Source organism: Hippocampus guttulatus, chromosome 8 (assembly GCF_054856545.1).
Source record: "Hippocampus guttulatus isolate MCC_2025c chromosome 8, RoL_Hgut_1.0, whole genome shotgun sequence".
In the NCBI taxonomy this organism is placed as follows: Eukaryota; Metazoa; Chordata; class Actinopteri; order Syngnathiformes; family Syngnathidae; genus Hippocampus; species Hippocampus guttulatus.
Genome location: NC_141268.1, coordinates 5,972,345 through 5,997,680, shown reverse-complemented (window position 1 = coordinate 5,997,680; position 25,336 = coordinate 5,972,345). Strand labels below are relative to the sequence as shown.

The window sequence follows — 25,336 nt, the reverse complement described above, 5'->3', positions numbered from 1 at the left end:
GCCTTGTTCACGAGTGAGGGAGGATGGAGCAGCAGATCAACTGATGGCTCAGTGCAGCATCTTCAATAATGCTGTCTGTTGTGGTGACGTGCTCTATAAATCAGGATGTATTGTATTGTATCTCTCAGAGAGTGCCCAGACACCCAATGGACGAATCTCACTTCAGCCACTTGTATCTGGGATCTGTTCTTTCGGTCACGACTCACAGTAGGAACGCATTGAGAAAAGCCAGATGAGGTGGCTCAGGTATCTTGTTAGGATGCCGCCTGGGCACCTCCCTGGTGAAGTGTTCTGGGCATGGCACACTGGGAGGAGGCTCCGAGGGCGACCCCGGATGCACCAGAGAGACTCTTCCGGCTGGCTGGGAAACACCTTGGGATATCCCAGGATGAACTGGATGAAGTGACTGAGGAGAAGAAAGTCTGGGCTTAAGCTGTTGCCACAGTACCCCAACCTCGGATAAGCTGAAGAGAATGACGATGATGATTTTGTGGGGTGGTCCTATCTCATGCAAATGATCCATGGTTCACCCCACCGCTTCTGCTGCTGGGCCAATGGTAAGTACAGCTTTTTAAAGAGATTGGGCAGAGCTAAAGGGGGTTGCGCCGAGACAAGTGGCTACTACTTGCTGAAGTTGCAGCCCTAATCATGAAGGGTGCCCATAAAGACAAGGGAAAAACATGGATTGTATCCGTGGAGTGAGCACTTTGCCACCAAGTCTCCAAATTACACTTGCCCAATTATGTAACGAATCTGCACGTGGCGCATACTGCAGACACATGGCCAAACAGAAATACTCCACACCTGAACTATGACTAAACAATTCTGCAAAATTCAAACAACTTCAAACAACCTTGGTTATATTGTGTGAGACAGCAATGAATTTCGAGGATTGTTGGATGACCAGCTCAAGTAAAGAAGACAATTCTAGACTTACCTGGACTGAAGCAAACTCCAAACTCAAGTATATACCTCATGTGATTAGAGAGAAGCAAATTGCCAGAGTCAATGGCATGGCACAGCATGACAATCAGCCGATTCTTTCAGCTGCGGATTCCAAACACACCGGATGCATTTCCATGCAAGGTCTTTTATGACAAAGCGACAAAACCCAAAGGAGCTCTGCTACGAAGAGGTCTTTCATCATCAATAGAATATTAGCCCACATCAAGGTAAATGACGGGAGGATTGTATTCTCTCCGTGGAAGGGCCTGTAAAGTGCATAGAGGTTAATTGTCAGATCCAAGGGTAGATTTGCATCAATGTTTGTGGAGAGAAAGGGATTCTTCCACTGAACGGACTGGTATATGTTTCCCTCTGTCTGATTAATCTTAATGAATTATGCAAATAACCTTTATCTCAAATGATTTAGCGATGTTTCTGTATTGTTATATTAATGCACTTTTGAATTACTCTGTATAATCATGAAGCCTTTCCCGCTGCCTGTTTGTAATTCATCGCCAGCTCTTTATTAAATTCGCAGCAGTCTCGGGTGGCTCGCATGCAGGAGTGAGAAATTAGTCATTACTGTAATTTAATGATTTCTAACCAAACAAGCTGGATCACGAAACACCGCCCCCTCACTCCTTGCCTTCAACGCATCCGGTGGGATGGATTTGCGGGACTGAGCGTTGACACTTTTTTTTCCCTAATTTTTATGTTTGATATCATGATCTTTCTGCAGTGTTTTTTACACTTGTAGTGAACTTGCCGTGGAGTGACAATACCTGGATTCCTCACAAGGTGGGCTATAGTATAGCTAGAGCACCACCTGGTGTGATTTGGCTTGGGCTCCCCCGCCCCCTTTTGGAATCCATCCATGTGACCATCGGTGTGATACACACCAAACCCCGCCCCCATGTTTCAGTAAAGCCCATATTGATTAGAATGTTTCATACAAATGTTACATTGAAAGTTATAATAATACAGTCAAACCTCGGTTTTCGAACGTCTCTGTTCTCGACCAAATCGGTTTTCGACCAAAAATTTCGAGTTTTTTATGCCTCGGATGACGACGGAATTTCGGTTCTCGAACAAACTGAGCGCACTTGAATGCGTCACTTGACTCCTCTCGCCTTCCTTACACGAGGAAGTGACGCTTCCTCGGGTCGCGTTCCATTGTGAATAGACGTGTTCAATAAAGATTTTTTTTTTTTTTTAATCGGTTTTTCGAACAGCCTTCTGGAACGGATTATGGTTGAAAACCGAGGTATGACTGTAATAATACCCTTTATTTATAAGCGCCTTTCAAAACACTGTTTCAGCTGCATGGTTTGCTAAGTACCCAGCCAGAGTAAACATAGAACATGTACTAATAGATAGTGCTAGTACATTACTAAGTATTACATATTGCAACAAATTAAACTGTTATTATAACATTCAGTTGACGTCTAACACCATCGACTTTTGTGATGATAAACTTTCAGCTTACCTCAATATGCTTTTCCCAAGTTTGATGGCGAGTACCGTATTTCCCCCACCATAAGGCATTTCAGAGTATAAGGCACACCTTCAATGAATGGACTATTTTAAATTTTTTTCATATATAGGGTGCACCGCATTATAAGATGCATAGAAAACAAGCTCCAATAGTGGCTGCATTCGCACGATGCATCCACTAGATGAAGCTACGCTAAAGGGAATACAATACAAAACAATACAGTTTTATTTATATAGAGCTTTCACAACCGTGGCTGTCACAAAGTGCAGGACATTTCAATACTACGTCCAAGAAATCAGAATATTGATCCATATATCAGGCGCATCGGATTATAAGGCGCACTGTGTTTTTTTGAGAAAATTTTAGGTGCGCCTTATTGCGCGAAAAATACGGTATTTGCAATCCGTTAGCTGGTGGCACTTCCATTCGGTTCACAAAGTTTGCAACACATTCAAAATGAGTTGTTTTAGAAGAACTCCTTCAAGCGCGATCAGATATGTGCAATGATTTGTTGGCTTTTCTAGCTACAAAACTCCTCGCTGTTAGTACTCGGTTGGGAGAGGCCACGGACCTCTTTCGGACAAACCTGCACTAGCACGATTTATCCGGATTGATGTTTTGAACAATGATGAACTGGAATGAACACAATCCAAACTGAAATAGTCACAGGGCTTTTTTGTTTGTGTAAGGAGTAGAAGTGTCAAGTCAGCTGAAAAATAACTAGTCCACTAAAGTATAGATACACCACATTTCTACTTAAGTATGATACCAAAGTATTTTTAGCTCATTACTGGACAACGCTGGCCATGAAAGATATTCGTATGATACCAAAGTATTTTTAGCTCATTTCTGGACAACGCTGGCCATGAAAGATATTCGCCGGATATGTGGCAGGATGAATCACCATAGTCACCATAGCAACTTGACTTGCGATCGTGTTGGAAGTGCAGCTCTCAGCAATGAGTCAAGTTCTGATAAGAGCGGCTCCTGTTTTAATTGGATTCTTTCACGATCTGTGACATGGAGGTGACATTTGAAAAATGTGGATAGAATACTTGTCTGCATATAATTTCATCTATCCATCCACAAATCCATTCGGTCATCCACTAATCAATATAATTCGTCCATTCATGCATCCATTCATCCACCGAGACCCACCCACCCATTCATTTCCACCAATAAATCCATTCATCCATACCCAATTTAATCAATAGGAACCGCCTATCTACATGTTTCTCACACAATCGATTGATCCACTAATTATTCCATCCATCTTTTCCTCCAGTTGTTTTCATCTATTGTATCTGCCCATCAGCCCATCCATCTTGCCTTTCAAAGTATCACCCATCCATTCGTTGATTCCAGTCATCTACCCAGCCATTTATCATTCTTTTCCCTAATCAATAACACCAACCATAACATCCATAACTTTTGAGTCTATCAACTTATCTTTTCTTTAAATCCACTCCTCCATTTCTTCAATTTGGTCGGTCTTCCCCCCAGTTTTCGGCCAAATTCATCCACCCTTCAATCTTTGACATGCTTTTCAGTCTAATCCATCCAGTTCAATCTGTCCACCACTTCCTCATAGATTCATCCACGCAACTCGTGAATTAATCCACCATTTTTCAATATTTTCCCCAAGCCGTCAATCTGTCTATTGAGTCACCTGATCAACAAAAGAACTCCCCAACCAATTCATACCTACTTCATGTTCAACGATCCTTATTTCTATGAACTCATCCATACAGTTTAATGTACCCACAAGATTTTTTTTCCACCATTACCCATTAACTTTACACACCATCCATCCTTCTTGTCCACCAGTCACTCCCATCGATCGATCCAGTCATTCGTCTATGTCGTCATGTGACCCTCTGGTTCTGCGCCTCCAAGCTGACACTTTTATTGTCTTTGAACAGGCAACTTTCGGTGATTGTGAGATGCGGCACCCGGGGGGAAATCATTCGAATACAAAACAACAAAGAAGAAAAACCTCTGTACAGCCAACAGGGTGTATTGTTTCAACTACTGCTCAAAACAAACAAAAGGCTCATGAGGTGAAGGCTACTTGTTGGAAACTAATCAAATGGCTTACGAGGTGTTTCAGGGTGAGAGATAATTATCTGTCTCTCTCAGGACCAGATTTCAGATGGATTTCTTGCTTTTGGGGATGTTCACAATGAGCCACTTTTCTCTTTTGTGCAGACCTTTTTTCACTTCCGTAAAATCCCGAGCACAACTTTTGAAAACTACCCATGCAATGTGCATTGGAAATCCAAACAGACTGCATCTTTCATTAGGTTAGATTTATTGAGATAATACTGACATATGTAATCAATGGTGGTTGTCAGGCTTTGAAAACAACAAATAACATTTAAATGTTTTAGCAAAAACCCTTATGTTGTTTTATCAGAGCGCCACCACCTTTTCTATATTTCGAGCCATTTTCGTAGGTGACTTGATATCCTATAACAACTCGATGAAACATAATGTAGCTTCTTCATAAGGCTAAAAGGAATGAAAATGCTTGTCTCGCTTGATCTTGAGAACAAATGTGCATTGAGGGTCTTGGGATCTCTACATGGTGAGAAAAAACACAAAGGTATCACATCACATTTTTCTCCTTTCTTGTTATGTTTGTTTTGTTTGTTTTTTTTTTTTTTTGTCTGCTGTTAGGATAATCCACAATCTTTCAGCTAAATAAATATCTTCAGGTTGGAGTCCTCTGGTCTGTCGGAGTCAAACTATAATACAAAGAGACATTGGGTGGGGAGTCGAGTCACTCATGACTCTAAAGTTGGTGATCTTTTTCGCAAACGCAGTCCTAAATGAAGCCCCATTCCGTTTTCGGACTGTCCATCTATGACCAAAGTCACTATTGGTCTCTCGTTTCCAACAACCTTACCAAAAAATAAAATAAAATAAAAAATTATATCCAAGAGTCCTACTGTGGAATAAATGATGACTGGTCCCAAACAGACGACTATCGTGTGACCTAGAAAGAGTGGAAAGAGAGAAAAGTTAGAAAGGAGTGTTCATAAACAACAATCCATAAAATGTACAATCAAGTGCATCTCTGCACCATCAATCATATGTGAAAGTGAACACCGCCTTCTGCAAATGGGGGGCTGCTATTATCGATTGTGTTGGTCTTTTTCTTCTTTTCTGTTTTGCTCTACCAACAATACTCAACCCAAAAGGCAATCATGATATGAAAGCACGTGAAAATGAATCTACACTCACATTTGTGACTAGTTTGCTATTTAAGTGGTCTGAATAAAGCCTGTGCGTAATATAATTTACGACCACTGCTTTTGGATAGATTTCCCCCCAGCCATGTTGCCCAGAGAATAAACGTTTTGCCACTTTTCCACTGAATTGTGGTGACTTAGTTTGGGGTAAGGCAGGTTGCCACTTTGAAATAACATTTCTGGAAGCATTGTACGCACATTCTGATAATCAAATGCAAGCATTTTTTTTCCACCCCCCAAATTCCTTTCATGGTCAGCAAAGGTCTGATGATGGGATCTGTGAAAGATAATACAGTACTAAGCGATTATCTGGTGGTGTGGGATGTGTTCAGAGTCATTTTCCCTCAGCGAACTGACCAGAAAATGGCTGAGGCCGACAATCATGTATATTAAACATGTTCAACACCAACGATGGCAAACAGGTATTTGTGTGGTCAACGCAGAGTTCGGCCAAGCTCCGTGGTTGTGACGTGAAATTTTATTTTTGGTCTTCAGTGCAGTGGAAAAGGGGGTATTTCATAGGACTACCTTGATTGTAAATACATGGTAAAGTTACAATCATTTCTTTTACTCAATATGCAGCATTTCAAGAATATGTTCCAATCGTTCACTTATTTCATTTTTCAGGGCACTTGAAAAAGCTTCCATGTTTTATTCATATTTTTCCCCCATGAAAATAATATGACCTCACCCTAAAATAACCCAGAGGCCCAAAGGCAATCAGTTTGCAATCATAGGCAGGAAAAGAAATATCCACTTGACATTTGACGAGACTGCAATGGATAGAAACCGTGGAACATGTGATCTTTTTATGTTTTCTGCAGAAGGAATTTGGGATGATCTATCTGGTATAAAACAGTTAATTATCTTAAAATGAATTCAAATTAATCAATTTCAATGACTGAAGCTGTGCTTGGCATCGAAAGGGCCACGACGCCCTCTTTTTTATGGCGAATTCTGGAAATCATTGTCAAACTTTGACATGATCCTCCATTCATATAAGATAAGCAAGAGTGACAAAAGAAAAAGTTTCACAATTGAGCATGGCTCCTCTGCGTATGACACCTGCGTCTGATTGGGACTCATTTCGAGAAATTCCCTTGTAGGATTTCACTAATGTACGAGCCCTGGAATTGGCTTTTCGATTACTCCATTCTGGGCATGGGTTCTTGAGACTTTTTCGAGCTTCCTATTATGAAAGACTTGTCCACCCAGTTTAGTGTTCATTTGTCAAACTGGTGTCTGGGGCGCTTTTTTTCTTTTTTTTTTTGGTAACTTTCCAGTGCGCTCTGATGAATGAGTTCCATGGTCAAGACCTCTAAAATACATTCTCTTCCACCAGAATACACTCGCTGACAAAAGCTGGCGAGTCTTCGGGCATAGTTTAATCAACATGACAACCAGAGAGCAATCTTTGAGTGGTCGGAGGGAGTAAATGAAAACAAGCAATTTCCACCATCTACTACTGATTTACTTGTTGGACAAACATTAATTAAGCCCCAAAACATTGTTCTTATCCAGAAAAAAAAAAATTTTGCAGAGAGTTTGAAATGACCCAAAGATATTTAATTGTAAAGACATTCACATGTTTTCGAACCCCAACAATAATTCAAGCACAATATGATTAGATCAATATCATGATAATGAAATGAAACTAAAAACATTTGCTCATGCTAATAGTGTGTATCGTATGTACTGTATACTGTATATAAAAGCTGCAAAAACCCGCAAGAGGTGACCCTCCACTTCTTTCAATGGAATTCATAACCGTGATGCGTTCACAGCACACACAAGAAACACCTGCCAAATGTGAGCCCTTTTCCGCCGCCTGGCACCTCCAAATGTCTTTTGCTGCATTAGGAGCCAGTTGGCAACCAGAGAGCGCAGACATCATGCCACACTGACACATCCTACATAAGCAGGAGGGACAATCCTGACGGCATGCAAGTATGTATTTTGTTGCAGCTTAAAACATTATTAAATTGGAGATGTTTTGGCATTTGATAGCAATGAAAAAAACTCATCTTTTCACTCTGAAATTTGATCTACATATAATACAGCGGCAATATTTAATAAAGCTACAAAGTTAGTTGTATGCTGAGGCTGATTCGGATCAAATTGAATTTGAATCGACTAAAAGGGATTTTAGATGTAGAAGTGTGTGGAAAATGATGGTGCCGGTGCGAATTCTCAAACTGTTATACTGCGCTTGCCGTCGATGTATTTATTTTAAGGGAGGGTTGTAACCGTTCAAAGGGGAGCTCGAGAGGGTCCTGAGAACTGTCTCTGCTTCCACCACATGGTCTTTCAATGGTTGTGCGGGGACCTTGAAACAGTGAGAGTTCAAGTCATGTGTACATGTATTTTTTCCGCGGCATCAGTAACAGTGTTCAAGAGGAAGAGGGAAACAGTCACATGAACTGTCTGTGTCCCCACCCCCTTTTGCACAGGATCTTTCAGGATTGTGGAGAGTCAGTGGGGGAATCTCGACATGTTGAAAGAGTAAAACAGCACAAGAATAATCACACATGTTAAACATAAGGAACAGGAGTCATATAGAGGACAGAGAGCATGAAATCTGCAAAAACAAGTAGGGGAGACTGGGACTTGTTGTCACATGGGTAAGTTGACACATTGCAATTATCTTCCGCACCAGAGGTCCCATTTGAAGATCAGGGGTCGGGAACCTATGGCTCGTGAGCCAGGTGTCGCTCTTTTGATGATTGCATCTGGCTCGCAGATCAAACAAAATATTCTCGCTTTTTCACTGCTCATGTCCTATTCAGGGCTGCAGTTGCAGGAGCAATTTTAATTCGATGATACTGTCCTATGTTGGCCGTTGCTGGGGAAACAGATAAATGCCTCCTTTTGAACCAGCCCGCTCGGTCATTAGCTCAAAGCAAATCCTTCGATAAATAAAATGGCGAAAAGAAAAAAAGATGATGAGTATAGTGCACTTCAGGACGACTGGACCGAAGGATTCGCCTTTGTGGAAAGAACAGGTTCTGCGCTGTGTCTAATTTTCAATGACAAAATACCATCAATGAAACGGAATAGAAACTGCGAGAGACAGCAGAAAGGAAGTGTGCAAGCTACTGAGTGGGGTGCAAGCTAGCCAGCAGCAACTCCGCGTATGGACCCGGCAAGCTGACTATAATTCCGCTCGTTTTCCAGGATCTTGAGCAATCGTGAGGAACGGAAAACCATTTACATTAATGGTGAGTATTATAACAAAATTATTTAAAAGAATACTGACATTTTCTTGAATTCACTTTTAAAGTACAGTTTATATATATATATTATGTTTAAAAAAAATCACCTTCCAGATGAAAATCCTATTACAGACTTGTTAGAGGTAGAAGAGAGATTCAGGCTTCACCATTGTGTTTTAAGACAACTTTGAACAAGAGCAAGTATTAGCAAATGTGATAGTTTGGGAAACATGTTTCAGTCATTTTGGGCCTAGTTGACATGTGGCAGATGCAAAGAATGGAGGAATGAAAAATGCACCCCTGGCAAGCCATTTTACCGACGCCAGAAGTGTAATTCGGAAGATGAGTTTGACTAGTGAGGAAATTCGTTTGTCAGGTTTTGTTTGTGTGTTTCTAAATTTTCCACTTGTCGGAACGACCATTATGTCCACACTTCAGGACTGTTTTAAGTTTCATGATGCTTTCTGTTTGACTTTTCAGTTTCCGGAAGGTAAAACGGGCATTTGAGGCTGAAAGGATTTTAATCCAGTACACATTGCATATTTTAAGTTTGTTCAATCATGATTTCAATGAATATTTCAAGGTCAATGATAAACATTTTCTTTGGCTGACTTCAGTGTTGACTTTCATGCAGCGAACGAGAACAGCAATAATTTTGTCCGTGTTCTAATGGTTGCTAAATGCAGTTTGACATTTTGAGACAATTTACACGATGGTGGAGCAACATGTTCTCACTGTTTATTTGATTGCTTATAAATCTGCACGGCCAAAAAATATGCAAATGACTGAATACAAAATAGATTCCTGGACATTTGGTCTTTCATATGATACTCATTTTGTTTATAGATGATTCATACATACATACTGTACATACATTCATACATGATATACATGATATCTATTGATTCCAAGAATATATATAAAAGTGTGAAATGTGTGACATCAAGCCTCAGTCTCCTCACCTTCAATGTAGCAAATACAGTTTGGTCTTTACCTTGACATACTCATTAAGGATTCATTTTCAATTTAATACCAACTCAATTCATCTCTATGCCAGACAGGCTACATCCGCTCTGCACTTCCTGCTGTGTAAATATTTATTGACATTACAGTAACAGATGCTGCTCTTCCAAAGGGAATGCAGGTTTTCCAACAGTGTGATAATCCAAAGCAGAAGACGGGGATTACTGTTTTGGGATACAGCATCTCATTTTCACTTTGGGAAGAGTGTGAAAAAAAAAGAAAAAGAAAAAGATAATTGTTCCTCTCTGGCTACACTTGCGGCAGAAGGTGAGAGATGCGGCGGAAGCACGACCCAACACGATGGGGGTGTCATGGGTTATCGGTGAGTAATCTCCTAAAGGGCGAAAGCTGCTCAGGGTTTGATGCGTATAGGCTGCTTTAGGATCAGACAAAACACTTGTGCCTGGTGAAGGTTCAAAATCTTGTCTAAACACCTAACTCAGCATAGGTGGCAAAAGAACTGACACTCTGTACCTCAGTACACACACAGACACTTGTATCCGGATATACTCGGTAGTTCTGTAAGTCCTTAAGTGAAAAAGTACAGAATGCGAAATCCTATACAGTATTTCATGCGATACATAGTACTATATTTCACTGTCAGCCATTTTCAAACTGTTTGTATTGTTACGGTGGCTTACAAGAATATCGAAGAGTAATTTTTGTGGTGGTACCAATCTACTGTGAGCCGATGGCCAGTGTTAGGATTCATTCTTTGTGGCCATTTTTATTCAGCAAAAGTGCATTACGCAGTGTCAGAAGTATTTTGGAAACAGTTTACTGTCCTGTATTTGTTTCTGAAATTTAAAAAAGTGGAACTTTCAACATAAAAAGTCACCTAAGCCTCGGACAAGCTTGCTTGCAAGGTGTGAGAGTGCGCAATAAAAAGGCCGCTGGTTGCCTTCACTTCCTGTTAATATTAATAAACCCATGTGTGAGTGTGGTGGGAGCCACATTGTTGTTTTCCACATTTTATCAAGAAAAGCAATCCCTTGTGACCGTTACGCACTCGATGAGGATCATCGTTGCAGTCGTCAGGTGAGAAAAACATCAATGGCCTTTTGTGATTTGATTGAGAGGGAGATGCGCTCCTGACATTACTATTGGACTGTGAAAGAAGCACAGTGTCGGTGATGAAAAGCAACAAGGTCACAATTAGTAAATGTGCAAAAGTGGGGTACAGACATACTACTGTCATACAATTAACGATATCAAATGTATTATACATAAATGTTTTGGTGTTATAGTTTAGGCTTAAGCTAAAATAAAGGCAAATGAACAATGAAGTAATATGAGAGACAGGTCATTTAACCCCAGCAATTATTGGACTGATGTGTCGCAGACGCCCGTCTCTCAGGCAGCCAAGGAGCTCGCATTGCGGTCGTCTTCCGACCAGACCATACTTCGTGGAGCTGTAGTGGAACATTATTACTATCCATCCGAAGATGCAGTTTGGCGTCAAAGTGCTTCAATTTGGGATATGCCAGTGCTATGCTTGCGACAAGTCCCTGAGCTCAACTTTCAAATTTGCGAAACGTCAAAGTTGGACTGCAGAAAAAATCAGCGCGTGAGAATGGCGCGGAAAATGGATGGATGAATGGTTGGAAGGACTTTGAAAATTATAGAGCATCGGATTGACAGCGATGACACCAATCGTCTGTCTGAGTGTGGCCGTTTAGAGTGCCTCATTTTTCGATAGGTGGTGGAGGGCGTACCCCCTGGAGATGGACTTGGAAAAAAGTAAGCCAAGCTAATCCTTGTTTGACCCAAGTCAGGATAAGCAGTTCGGATAATAGATAAATGGATTTACTTGAGGGTGGTCCCGTGGTGAGCGCGTCAACCTCACAGTGCAAAGGTACCGGGTTCGATTCCAGCTCCGGCCTCCCTGTGTGGAGTTTGCATGTTCTCCCGGGCCTGCGTGGGTTTTCTCCGGGTACTCCGGTTTCCTCCCACATTCCAAAAACATGCATGGCAAACTGATTGAACACTCTAAATTGTCCCTAGGTGTGAGTATGAGCGTGGATGGTTGTTCGTCTTTGTGTGCCCTGCGATTGGCTGGCAACCGGTTCAGGGTGTCCCCCGCCTACTGCCCGAACACGGCTGGGATAGCCTCCAGCACCCCACGTGACCCTTGTGAGCATAAGTGCATCAGAAAATGGATGGATGGATGGATTTACTTGATTGACGCTAGATGTCAACATCTAAATTAATTTGCTCACTTGGCAAAGTCAAATATATTCGTTGTACGTCATCTCAGAGCAAACGACATTGGTCAAGTTACCTTCACAGGGCCCCGAATCAACTCTGCTGGAGTTGTCATGTCTGGTGTCTGTCTTGTTTCAGCTCCGACTGGAGAGGAGGGTGTTCCCTACAGCTGCGCACCTGTTCCTTGCTGTAATCATCCTAGTACATAAGGACTCTGATTTCTGCCATTCTTCATCGACTGAGTGAGCTTGTTCACTCTTGTGCATCATGTGTTGTTTTCTAGATCTCTCGCTCCTGAGTTATTTGCTCTTGATTTTGGCTTTGTGTATTTGGACTCTTGTCGTTTGGATTTCTTTATTCTCATAAATTACTCTTACCTTGCCTATTGCAAGCACCTTCTGTCCATGCTCTAGTTCCGTGGCTCTTTGTTGCTCGCGCTTTCTGTTTGTACATTGTCGGTTTTGCATTTTTCTGTAAATAAACATTTTTGTTTTGCATGTTATCGATGTCTGCCTTTTTGGGATCCAAACATTATTCAGTTCATTCCCAAACATTGTCAGGTGTGTGGTTCTTGGGCGCTGAACTAAAGATGTAAGCGAGAGGGTTTTTGTTTTTAATTGTTCCATGAGAAGAATATATAACAAAGCTGCCGGTCAAGCTGAGTCAGTTTTGATGGCTTTATTCAACAGCTGTATTATACAGAAGAATTGTATTCAAGGATCAGAGAAAGCCACTAGGGCAGTCTTTGAATCCAAATATACTCAAGTAAATATCTGTTACAAGTTTCATAGAAAATAGATGTCGAAAAATGTGATTCGTCGTGATTAATTAGGGAAAAGTATCACTTGAGAGTGTTCGTAAAAATATGAAATGAAAGGGAGTGAAACCAGACCTGCTATATGCTAAATGCCAAACTGAAGGCAACTCTTCTTTGCTGCCTCCTCTTTGGGAGCCTGACCACAACTTCAAACAATTTATGGCTGCCCAACAGGCTGCTGGCGGAACAGCAGGTGGCCAACATAAAGGAGCATCACACTTGGGTCTAAGACACAGAAGGCACTGCATGAATTTGTTTTGAAAGAGATATATTTCACTGACTTGATAACATGACTTGATAACACGATAAGCTGTCCACTGTAGTAACCGCTGTCCCTAAAAGGGTTAAATGAAGTTTGATTATGTTAAAACATGTGAGAGGGCTAAAACTATATGATGGTGTCTCAGTACTGTGGATTTTCATTGATTACGGGTTGGTCTGGAACACATTCCAGATGGTAAATAGAATCTGACCGTATACAGCAGGACATCCAGCCTGGCTAATGCAGACATTTTTGGAGATCATCATTCAAAACCAATAAATTTGCAAGTGCACCCTGAACATTTGAAGAGCAGTTGATATTTTACTTTTGACATTTTAGAGTTATGGCCACGAGAACAACCATTGAAAATTGTCAGTGGCAAGGAGCTGAAAAGTAACTTGACAAAAACATTTGAAATCAATCATGTTCTTGCTTTCTATTTTCATGGCATAAAGGGTCTAAAACGCTCACTGAGTCATTGTGCTTGTGATGATTTCTTCTTGGGCCATCTCACTTGTCTGCACTCGTGTTTCTGCCTCCCCCCGTGGCAGTGTTGGAGAGCCTGAATTATTAACCCGGCTAAAATAAAAGACTCCGCTTCGTCCGGGTCTCCTGTAGACATGAATAATGGACAAGGTGGCTCGGCGACACAGCGTTTGACGAGTCAAACACGGAACGGGGCAAGGGGGCAGAGAGGTTTAAGGGGGTGCCATGACAGATGGCCAACACCAGCCAAGCCCTCAATCTCCGTCCCACTTCCACTTCAAGTCTCCCTCGCACCCCCGAGCGCGACCTGATATGTGATAATTGCTTTTCTGTTTCGGATGTTCTTGAGTGTCAAGTGCTTCCCCAACTCATTTAACACTCAAAACACCTGAAAGTTAGGATGTGTTAGCATACATTTTCCACTTTTTTTAAAAACTAAAATTATACACTACTCTCCTCCATCAACACTATACAAGAATGGAATAGGACTGTCATGATTCTGTTTGTGACCAACAGGTGGCACTGTAGGGCCCCCCCTGCAGCTGCACACCTGTTGGTCGTTATATAATTAGGAATATAAAAGGACTCCCGCCCGACCACTCATGGTCGGGTCATTGTTTGCTTCTGTCATGTTAGTTGCTGTCATGGTTTCTGTTGGTTTGTGTTTATCACTTTTTTTTTTGCTTATGCCATGGTTTTGTTTGCTACTTTGGATTCGTTTTGTTTTCCAGACTTTGTGTGTTCTGGAATTAGTTTCTGTGTTTTAATACAATTCTTCAAGTACAACCTGCTCCTCCTTCCTCCCTGCTTTTTGGGGTCCACCACCACCCTGCAATGTGACAAGGACGACATGGAACTATGCCACATACATCCTCCATATTTATTTAATAGCTTATCAAATGTAAATCAAATACTTCTTGCTACCAGAGATGCAGATTATTGACTGTGTTGATGTTTGTAAATGGTGAAAGAAATGTCTGGGTGGTGGAACTGGGTTCGCTGTGAAAAAAACAATCAAAGGACAGAAAAATGTTGTGACCCAGCTGGATGACCTTTGAGGCGAATTTGAAATCCAATTGGTGATATAGTTTAAGTTCAATTGGCCAGTACCAATCATTCTGAAGACCTTGGCCAAATTAGGTTATGACAACACATAATGGATTGGACAAAAAAAAAAAAAAAAAAAAAATCAAACATCCACATACACATACTGGAATCACTGCAGCCAAGTGATACCCTATGAAATTAAGAGAATCCATTACTGGGGAAACATTAACCCTTTCAGGGACAGTGATTACTGCAGTGGATAGCTTTTCATGTTATCAGGTTACAGGGTGCATGAAAGGGTTAATATAAATTAATGGAACAAATCTTCAATTTCCGTTGTAAATTGAATAGCCTACCGCTGCGAGTAATTTATTATGCCCTGTTTAATATCTTCAAAGTGTGTGAATACAGCCCACCTTGGTGGTCTTCACTTTGTTGCCTGTACTGCAGCTCCATCCTTTAAAGTCCGGCAGCACTTTGCACTCTTCGCCGTCCATGCAGGGATGCATCTGGCACCACCACTTCTGAGCCACAATGGATGCTGTCGAAAAAAAGTGAAGCAGAAATGAAAAAAATACTAATAATAATTTGAATGAATGATCATTTTCACTGTAAATCAAGAATAAATCAGAAGAAGTTGAACGCATCCAAATTGTAAGAGTAGGTAAATAATTTACACCCAAAGGATATGGCATTGTACGTGTTATGAATGGCGACTGAATGATCTTGTTTTACAGTAATTTACTCACTGGCAAAAATATGCAATGGGCCTGTTTAAAAGGTTACAAAACTGATACACGAACTGATTGTGTTGTATGAAAGGCAACAGGTGGATATGCAGATTTGTTGGACCTTCTGCCATGAAATGGAAGCGCATTTAATTGCTCTGATTTTCACTGTACATCGCTGCCATAGCCAGATTAAGAAAGATATATTTGTATTCAATGAATAATAATTTCTCAGAATTACTGCTCAATAATGGATGGCAATTATTGGATTATTATTATAATTACTGGTAGTATGAGCCCCATGGAGGGTTGGGGTGCTGGAGTTGGGTACCTGCTAAACTATGCCTGTCAAGTTGACAATAGGGACAAAAAACAAAACAAAACCCCAGAACTGTCCTCTTTGTCTGAACTTATAATGTAAAACTCTTTTCAGTCGCTTTCTTGGTAAGTAAATCCATTTGCTCAGCACAGTGAAGCTCATAAATAATATCCAATGTTTTTTTTATTTTTGTTTTTTTTCTTACAATATCCGACTATTTTAAATGTGCAGCAAGGGTTGTAAAGCAAAACAACCCATGCTGGCTCTGAATCTCTGAAGCTGTCAAAGTGCTGCCCAGAGTGACTAGACAAGTGTCAACACAGAGGAAGCTCCTGTCAGGGGAAACTTGAGTTATGGATTGATTCAGTTGCAACAGAGGCCACAATTGACGTGATATTAAATGACCCGGTCTGGATGCTGTCTCCTCCGGAGGATTGCTCGAGCTTCAACAAACGAATGCCGAGTGAATCAACTGATTTGATCTCTATTTATGGCCCATGGCCCAAATAATCAAATCAAAACTGCATGGCTGCACAGCATTTTTTCTGGGGGGGGGTGTTCCAAATCTTATTTTCTAGCCAGAGCAAAAAAAAAAAGAGATCGGCTTTTTACCATCCACGCAAGACGGAGCCGCCCTCGTCGTTCCTGCCACTTGTCCCGGAAAGCAGGAGCATTTGACAGTCTGCGATCGCTCCTCGATCTTGTTCTTGTTGCAACATCGGTGCGCGGCAATCACCTCGCAGGTCCCTGCCTTCACGTGAACTGGAAGCACAAAAAGCAACAATTGTTAGTATTTCATGCTACAAATCCTACCTATGGACCTCACGTTTGACTACCTACATTCTCTTTGCCTACAAGTGCATTGTGGTGCTAATACATATAGAAAATAATGCTTTGCAGCAGGGGAAGTTAAAATATGTCTTCATAATAAATCGATATGAAAAGAGATTTGACATATGCATTGCAGGTCTTTTTGCTGGGGTTGAATATGGGAAACGAATCCTATTTTGATTATGTTATATCCATGATATGAGGTTTTGACACCAAACTAACGAAATTAGTTCAGATAAGGTAGTTAGCTTTTAAAGTGGAGATGGGAATTATTTTTTCAAGTGAATATACCGTCACATAAACTAATAGTAATAACTGTAATAAGAATCTACTGTAGTTGTAGTAGTACTGATAGTAATGTTAGTAGAAGTGCTACAACTAGTAGCAGTTTCAATCGAAAAAGTAGAAGTGATAGTAAAAGTTAGAGTAATGGTGGTAGTAGTATAGAGTATAAATAGAAATACTGTAATTATTATAACACAAGTGGTAGTACTTGTAGTTGTAGAAAAAGTAATTTTAACGATAGCAGTAAGCCACAGTAGTGGCAAAAAAACGTTGGGTGAACTCAAAATCAAAAGGTAACACACTTTGGTAACATTTAATGTTCGGCAATTCAACAAAATGTTTTGTTGTTGTGATCATTGACTTTCCTGCATTTCATAACCAAAGAAAACAAAACACAGAACGGTTGCCCATTTTATTGGACCCCAACTTCAAGACATAACTTGCTTGCTTTGTTACGCTAATATTGTTGCCATAAATGTCAGTAATTTATATTTTCAAATGTTTCCCACATAAATTGTTGTTTTAGACCAAAAAATACAAGTTGTGTTTTTTTACAGTGTAGTAGTAATGGTAATAGTATTGGAAGTACTGTGGTAGTAGTAATAGCAATTATTGTAATAGTAGAAATGTAGTGATGCAACAGTAGTCATAAGTGTCATCAAATTGTAGTCGTTGAACTCGTAGTAGAAGTAATCGAAGTAATTGCAGCAGTAGTACTAATAGCAGCAGTTGTTGTTGTTTTAGTTGTTGCTAGGCGTATGTGGCCAAGAATAACTTTTATACAAATCTTTCCTACTTTCACGTTATTTTGGTGAGTTCAAACAACTCTTTTGTATCCAAATGACTATTGGCGGTATCTTTTGCAGAAACAACAATTACGGCTGTTTGATTTTTACAAACTGTCAATCACGACCTTTGTATCCGGGATTTGTGTTGGCTTTGTTGCAATGTAGTGTATGTATTCTACTGCCTGAGCAACTCTGTTATCATATCACACTGAGACGCTGACCAAGCAGCAGCAATAAAAAAGCCTGACTGAAGAGTTCATCTCCCACATAACTGTGCAATGCTTTCATTGTTGAATACACAGAAGCTTGCTCAGTGAGCCCTCATGTATTATGCATGCACACCTGAGGAGTTCACACGGTGTACCACAAACACACGCCGAGGAAACGTTGAATGCAATTGCACCATTGAGGAGCCATTTGTCTGTCAACAAGCAGATGCTTCTACTTTAATCTGGCGTTGTGGAGGAAAGGAAGGTTGAGCTGCAGAACCTTCGTGAACCCCCTCGCTCCCCTTTTGGTATTAAGAGTCTTGTGAGGGCCTTGGAGTAATTTCTGAGTACAAGCTTGCCTCAAACATCCAAACATCACAACTCGTTGAAATCCAGGTCAACCCCCATGCGGAGGAACCCAGTCCGGCCCCGCTTGGCATGATATCCTTGAGCGCTAGCTACTCCACTGACCCTGCACCCCTTCTAGAGGACGAGTGGGTATAATTCCCCCCACCTTTGTGAAAAGACATTAGATACGCCTGCGCAGTCTAATTAGATCCATTGCAAGTGGCGTGTTTGCAAAGAAAGCATGTCCAATGTGACCACAACCACTGGGCATCCTCCATTATTGCACTGTTCAGTGATCACCCACACATTTATGGTCCACTATTCGGGATTTTCACCCACAGTGGTGGCTTGAGGTTCAAGTTAAATTTGTTCCGTGAACACGCTATTAACATACATGTGGACAGTCGCAGCGCCTCAGTAAACCGCAGGGATATTTGTCATTCTTTGCAGAGGATAAAGCATGCATGTGAGTATTGTTATACAGTATCATAAGTTTAAATATGTGTTCCTGAAAGGGGTATCACGCTGAAAATTTCCAAGTCGGCTTCAGCTGTTTCTTTTGTCTAAAATGCTTGGTCTAACTTTAACTACCAGAAGACTGTGTTTTCCTCGTTTGACTAATTAAAGGGGAAGTCTAGTTTAAAATTTTCTATCTGCCGCCAGTAGTATAAACACATTTCTGGTTAATATTGAGTTTGTGGTACATGAATTAAGCAGAAAAATCCACCCATTTTTATCCATCTCAGGGGGCAGCCATTTTTGCCTTGTATGGACACATGCTGTCGATTGAAAGTGACATCACAGTGGGCTCAACTTGCAAACGTCACATGACCAAATTCAGAAAACAAATGATCCTGGATCGTCGTTACCTAACCTCTTAGGCCAGGGGACAACTCCGGTCCTCTAGGGCCCCTGTCCTACCTGCTTTAGATGTTTCCCTCCTCCAAGACACTTGATTCAAATGATCATCTCCTCGGCAAGCTTTGTAGAAGCCTTGTAGCGACCTTGATCATTTGAAACAGTTGGAGGAAGGAAAATGTAAAACAGGCTGGATAGTGATTCTCACCCACATAACTTGGGCACCCCTGCTTTAGGCACCGAGATGTCCTTTTCAGTGAACAAGTGGTTGTACAAGGCAAAATGGCTACTGTTTGGGGACTATCCCCCCCCCCCCGGTCTAGTTAAAATGGTATAACCCAAGAGGCAAGGTGCGGCTTGCCATCGTTACCGTGAGTTGCGATTCATGCTATTAAAGCATTCGTCAAACGCCATCATGACTTGTGTTATTAATAAACCAAACATGGTGTCAGAAGTGATCCTACCCACTGCTGTTTTCGATTAGTGCCGTCGCAGCTGTGAGTTCATTGTGTGCGGAACGCGCAGTTGGGAGTCCAGTATCGCGACCGTGATAGCAACGAGGCTGACGACATGGCGGCTAACGTTAGCATCCCAGCCCCGGAGGAGATGAAGCTGACGGGAGATGTTGCAAACAACTGGGATAACTTTCGTGCTGGATTTGGAGATTATTCTTTGGCATCCGGTTTGGGAGATAAAGACATTAGAGTGCAGGCCGCTGCTCTGAGAAGACTTATGGGGGGCGATTGCCGCCATGTGTACAAACACAACCTGGACCTGTCTGCGGCACAACAGGAGGACGTGAAAGAGATATTGGACGCGTTGGAGAATTATTTCAAACCAAAACGGAATGTAATATTCGAGAGATACGTGTTTGGAAACTGCAAGCAAGATGACGGTGAGCCAATTGATTCGTTTGTTACGAGACTGCGCGAGAGAGCCGCTTCATGTGAATACGGAGGCTGGTCCTTGGAATCACTGACGAAAATGTGAGAAGACGCCTACTTAGGGAGAAAGACCTGACACTAAGATCGGCCATTGATATGTGCAGAGAGGCTGAAATGACGGGTATGAAATCGAAACTCATGACGCCAGAGTGCATTTCAGAGAGTATTCACGTATCAGACAAGCAACAGCAACGGGGCACGCGAGGCATGTATAAACCCAAAGATGGAGAGAGAAGAAGGGACATTGTCGAGTGCAAATATTGTGGTGGCTCACACAAACGGGGAGCGGATGCGTGCCCAGCCTTTGGAAAAACATGTCGCAAATGTGGGACTTTGAATCACTTCGCAAAAGTGTGCATGAGAAAAGTTCAATCCAACCAGAGAGTTAATATCACGCACAGTTTGACGAAGAACAGGATGATATCTATGCTGCGGAGAGCATTGGTGCTGTACATGGTCATGGAAGAAAATGGTTCGCTACCCTCTCATTAAACGGAGCACCCCAGAGGTGTCAGTTGGATTCGGGGGCCACGTGCAATGTAATGAGCATCAGAGACAAGAGGAAGCTTGCGCCCAACGTTCCTCTACTGTCAAGCAAGACCAAGCTAGTTTTGTATTCTGGAGAAACGCTCAACTCAATTGGGGTTTTTAGAACTGAATGTGTTGTACACGGCAAAAGACATATCTTAGACTTTGAGGTTGTGAGGTGCAAACAGCGCCGCCTCCTGTCAGGCTCAACAAGTGTGGAGTTGGGGCTAATGCATTTCACCATCCCAGAAGAACTGAATCTGATAGGGCAGAGCAGCACTGGGCCACTTAACAAGCAACAACTGGTTGAATCTTTCTCAGATGTGTTCACGGACCCAGTCCAGGCGCTCCCGGGAGAGGTACGCTTTGAGCTTGACAGTTCTGTGACCCCGGTACAAACTTCACCACGAAAAGTCCCAGTGGCCCTCAGAACAGCGGTAAAAGCCCGACTGGATAAACATGAACGTGATGGTCATATTACCCCTGTGTCTGAGCCAACAGAGTGGATCAGCAATATGATTATCGTTAAGCAGCCAGAGAAAATGAGTATCTGCATAGACCCCAAGTACCTCAACAAAGCATTAAAACGCTCGCACTACCAAATGCCCACACTTGACGACGTGCTGTACAAACTCCCGAAAGCTCGTGTCTTTACGCTCGTGGATGCACGGGATGCTTTTCTTCAGTGTAAACTGGACAGAGAGAGCAGCTTCATGACGACGTTCTGGACTCCGTGGGGAAGATACCGATGGCTAAAACTTCCGTTTGGCGTGTCGGTCGCTCCGGAGGTCTATCAACGCAAACAAGATGAGCTATTGTCAGGGCTTACTGGAATCGAACCAATAGCTGATGACATATTGATTGTCGGATGCGGGGACACAGATGCGGAAGCGATCAAGGACCACGACGGAAAACTAATCGCGCTGATGGAAAGATGCAGGGAGATCAAACTGAGACTCAGCCTAAAGAAACTACAGTTTAAGGTCAGGGAGGTCAAGTTTCATGGGCATGTTTTGTCATCCGACGGTCTCCACCCAGACCCAGAGAAGATCAGGGCAGTTCAGGAGATGCCCCACCCCACGGATGTGAAGTCGGTGCAAAGATTCATTGGGTTTGTTACATACCTTGCGAAGTTTCTTCCACGCCTGTCAGAAATATGTGAACCCCTACGTAGGCTTCTAGACAAAGATGTCATGTTTCACTGGCTGCCTAAGCATGATGCAGCTGTTCAGGAAATCAAAAGGCTTGTGACGTCAGCACCACTGTTGAAATACTATAATGTGACAAAGCCTGTCACCGTACAAAGTGATGCCAGCCAGAAGGGTCTTGGGTGTTGCCTTCTCCAGAATGGCCAACCAGTTAGCTATGCATCTCGTGCATTAACACAGACCGAACAAAACTACGCTCAAATTGAAAAGGAGTGTTTGAGCATCGTGTTTGCATGTCAACGATTCCACCATTACCTCTACGGCAGAGAAGAAATATCAGCAGAGACAGATCACAAGCCGCTCATCGCTATCTTCAACAAGCCTCTCCTGTGTGCTCTGAAGCGTCTCCAGAGCATGCTTCTTGCATTGCAAAACTACAACCTCAAGGTAACATACAAACCGGGCACCGACATGCATATCAGCGATGCACTTAGTAGAGCCACAGTTCCAGTCAACACAGGCAATGAGGCCTATTATCGGCAGTCTGTGTGCATGCTACAGAGGGCGCAAGACAAAGCTGAAGACATTAATCAAGCCGACTACCTGAACGTCACTAATCAGCGTTTGACACAAATCAGAGACCACACAGCGAGTGACACTTGTCTTCAAATGTTGAAGGATTTGGTCATGGAGGGGTGGCCTGAACACAAGGAGCAAACACCCTTAGCCATCAGAGAGTATTGGTCGGTCAGAGATGAAATCAGTGCACAGGATGGAATACTTTACAAAAGTCAGAGTCATAATCCCAAAATCGCTACGGACGGAAATGCTGAACCGCATACACAACAGTCACATAGGAGGAGAGGCGTGCTACAGACAGGCAAGAGACACGCTGTACTGGCCCAATATGCGGGGGGAAATTAAAGACTTTGTTGGCCAGTGCTCTGTGTGCAATGAGTATGCACACAAACAACAACAAGAGACAATGATGTCGCATGCACTTCCTGTTCGGCCGTGGCAAATTTTAAGCATGGACTTATACAGACAAGCGGGGCGAGACTTTCTGATGATAGTGGATCATTACTCCGATTTTTGGGAGATTGAACAGCTTCCTGACCTCTCAGCGGAAACCACAGTTCTGAAGTGTAAGTCACAATTTGCTCGCTATGGCCAGCCTGACCGGGTGATCATTGACTGTGGGCCACAGTTTGAGAATGACACATTCAGAAGATTTGCAAAAGAATGGGGGTTTGAACATGTTATGTCCTCACCGAGACACCCCAAATCAAATGGCAAGGCTGAATCAGCTGTGAAAGTGGCCAAGAATCTGTGTAAAAAAGCTGCTGGTGCTGGCTCGGATCCCTGGTTGGCGGTATTGCAGTGGAGGAATACCCCTTCGGACAACATGGACTACAGTCCGGCCCAAAGGCTGATGGCCCGTCGTCTTAAAACGCCACTTCCTGTTGCGGAGAGTCTATTGGAGCCATGCATAGTGACGGGTGTTACGGAGAAGTTGAAGTCCAAGCATCAAACAGCCAAGATGTGGTATGACAAATCGGCTAGAGATCTGCCAGAACTAAAAATTGGCCAACCAATAAGGATGCAGCCTTTGCCTGGAGATCGGACCGGGAGATGGAGAAGAGGTGTGTGTCTCCAGCAGGCGGGCCCTCGATCCTATGTAGTGGATGTGGAAGGTACTCTGTACAGACGTAACAGGGTGGCTCTGAGACCAGCAGAACAAAATATGGCTGAGAGACGAACGGAGCAAAACGAGGCTACAAGACCAACAGAACTAAACCGGACACCTCCCAAACCACAGGAGAGTCGGGGCGGTGACGGTATGAAGGAAGAGAACGAGAGCAAGGATGGGACAAACGGACAAGATGAGGAAAAGACACAGATGGACACAAAGGGACGGTACAAGACCAGCAGGGGTCGGATAGTGAAACCACCCCAAAGACTCGATTTATAGAAAAGCTAATATTGTTTATTATTAATTGTGTTGAATTATAAAAGGGGAGATGTTTGGGGACTATCCCCCCCCCCCCCGGTCTAGTTAAAATGGTATAACCCAAGAGGCAAGGTGCGGCTTGCCATCGTTACCGTGAGTTGCGATTCATGCTATTAAAGCATTCGTCAAACGCCATCATGACTTGTGTTATTAATAAACCAAACAGCTAGCCCCAGAGATGAATAAAATCGGGTGGATTTTTCCGCCAAATTGATTTTCCAAAAAACCAAAATTAATCGGGATGCTGTGTTTCGACTCGTAGCGCATATACTGGAGAACATATCATTGTAAAGAAAATTTTTGAGTTGATTTCCCTTTTAATGATGCCAAGAAACACGGGCCCGTGGAGTCTTCCAGCCGCACAGGTGAAGAAGATCCTTATATTGTCTTAGTCATGCCCACACAGGAGCGTGGCTTAACCTATTTATCCATTGGATTTTTTGGGGATGTTTGAGTTAACTTGTTTCAACTGGCATGTGTGCCAACGGGTGCAAACTGACAGGAAGACACGAGGCCATTCAAGTACAAAGGTCACAGCAATATATTGGCCAAGCTCAAGTCACTTATGTGTGCCAAAGAGGCTTAAGACTAACAAGGCCGTGACATCAATGTTAGCCCGCCTAGAGCTGAGAAGGACAAAATAAAAGCAGAATTCATCCTACGTGGAGGCAAAACTTCGTTACCAACCCGACATCAATTACACCTCAATAAGTGTACTGGCTCTGCGGTGAATGCAGCATACATGTCGTCAAACACAAATAATCCCCATATCCTTATCGACAACCGTTGCAACAGACTTTGGCCAACACTTGAAAATGGCAGATCTTGACCCAGCCTAGTGCCCAAGTCATGGGAGGAGCAACTTGAAGTGGCGGGGTGGGCATTATGTAAATTAGCCTGTCTGTCACAGGCTGCAAAATGCAGAATGACTTTCTCATAGACACATTTTCAGAAAAAGGCGGCTCACAAAAGAGTTACTTGGTTGTTTAATTTCACACTTGAAGGGTGACCAGGAACTCCAGAGACCTAACTATTTATATACAAGCAATTAAAAAGTCAATTTTCCAGAATATGTCTCGCCTCTAAAGTTTGCAGTAGTGTCCAACTTCACTCTATCATAATGAAAAGTGTTTCTAATGGTTTGTTGACCGTAAACTACATAGGGAGGCTCTTTGTGTGATACAGTGCAGCTTTATACCGCTGCATACAACAGTAATAATTACACGAATTAATCAATGGAAATTGTGTTCTTTGGACCATTTTCAGATTAGTTTTTTTTTCCATCCTCCAAACACAGCAGATTGAGTTGATGCCAAAGAGCTAAACTTTGCTTTCATCTGACCACAGCACCCACCAAGCTTGTGGTTAACTGAAGGCAGATCAGAATTCATTAGAGCGAAATGCGTTATCAACACTTTTCTTGGTGAGGAGGTCCCAGTTGCCTTCAGGTCATTAACATGATCATCTCTTTAGCCCGCTTATGTGAAAGAATATTATGTTGTCAGTTAAACTAACCTTATTTTGACTGTGGAATCAAAGATCACAACAGCTATTTTATATTCAACGTATCACAGCATTATTTTGTGGAGCGGC

At 42.4% G+C, this 25,336-nt stretch overlaps 1 protein-coding gene across 1 annotated transcript in view; it reads right to left on the bottom strand.

Annotated features, from left to right (window-relative positions):
- Nucleotides 1-4,734: 4,734 nt before the first annotated feature.
- tafa3a (TAFA chemokine like family member 3a) overlaps nucleotides 4,735-25,336 on the bottom strand; it is a 113,935-nt gene continuing 93,333 nt past the window's right edge. Inside the window, exons 3-5 of the mRNA XM_086117804.1 lie at nucleotides 16,406-16,555; nucleotides 15,163-15,287; nucleotides 4,735-5,438 (exon numbers count right to left, since the gene is read on the bottom strand). Of these exons, the coding sequence (XP_085973930.1) occupies nucleotides 5,427-5,438; nucleotides 15,163-15,287; nucleotides 16,406-16,555 (287 nt within the window). The 3' untranslated portion in view covers nucleotides 4,735-5,426. The remainder of the gene's footprint in view (nucleotides 5,439-15,162; nucleotides 15,288-16,405; nucleotides 16,556-25,336) is intronic.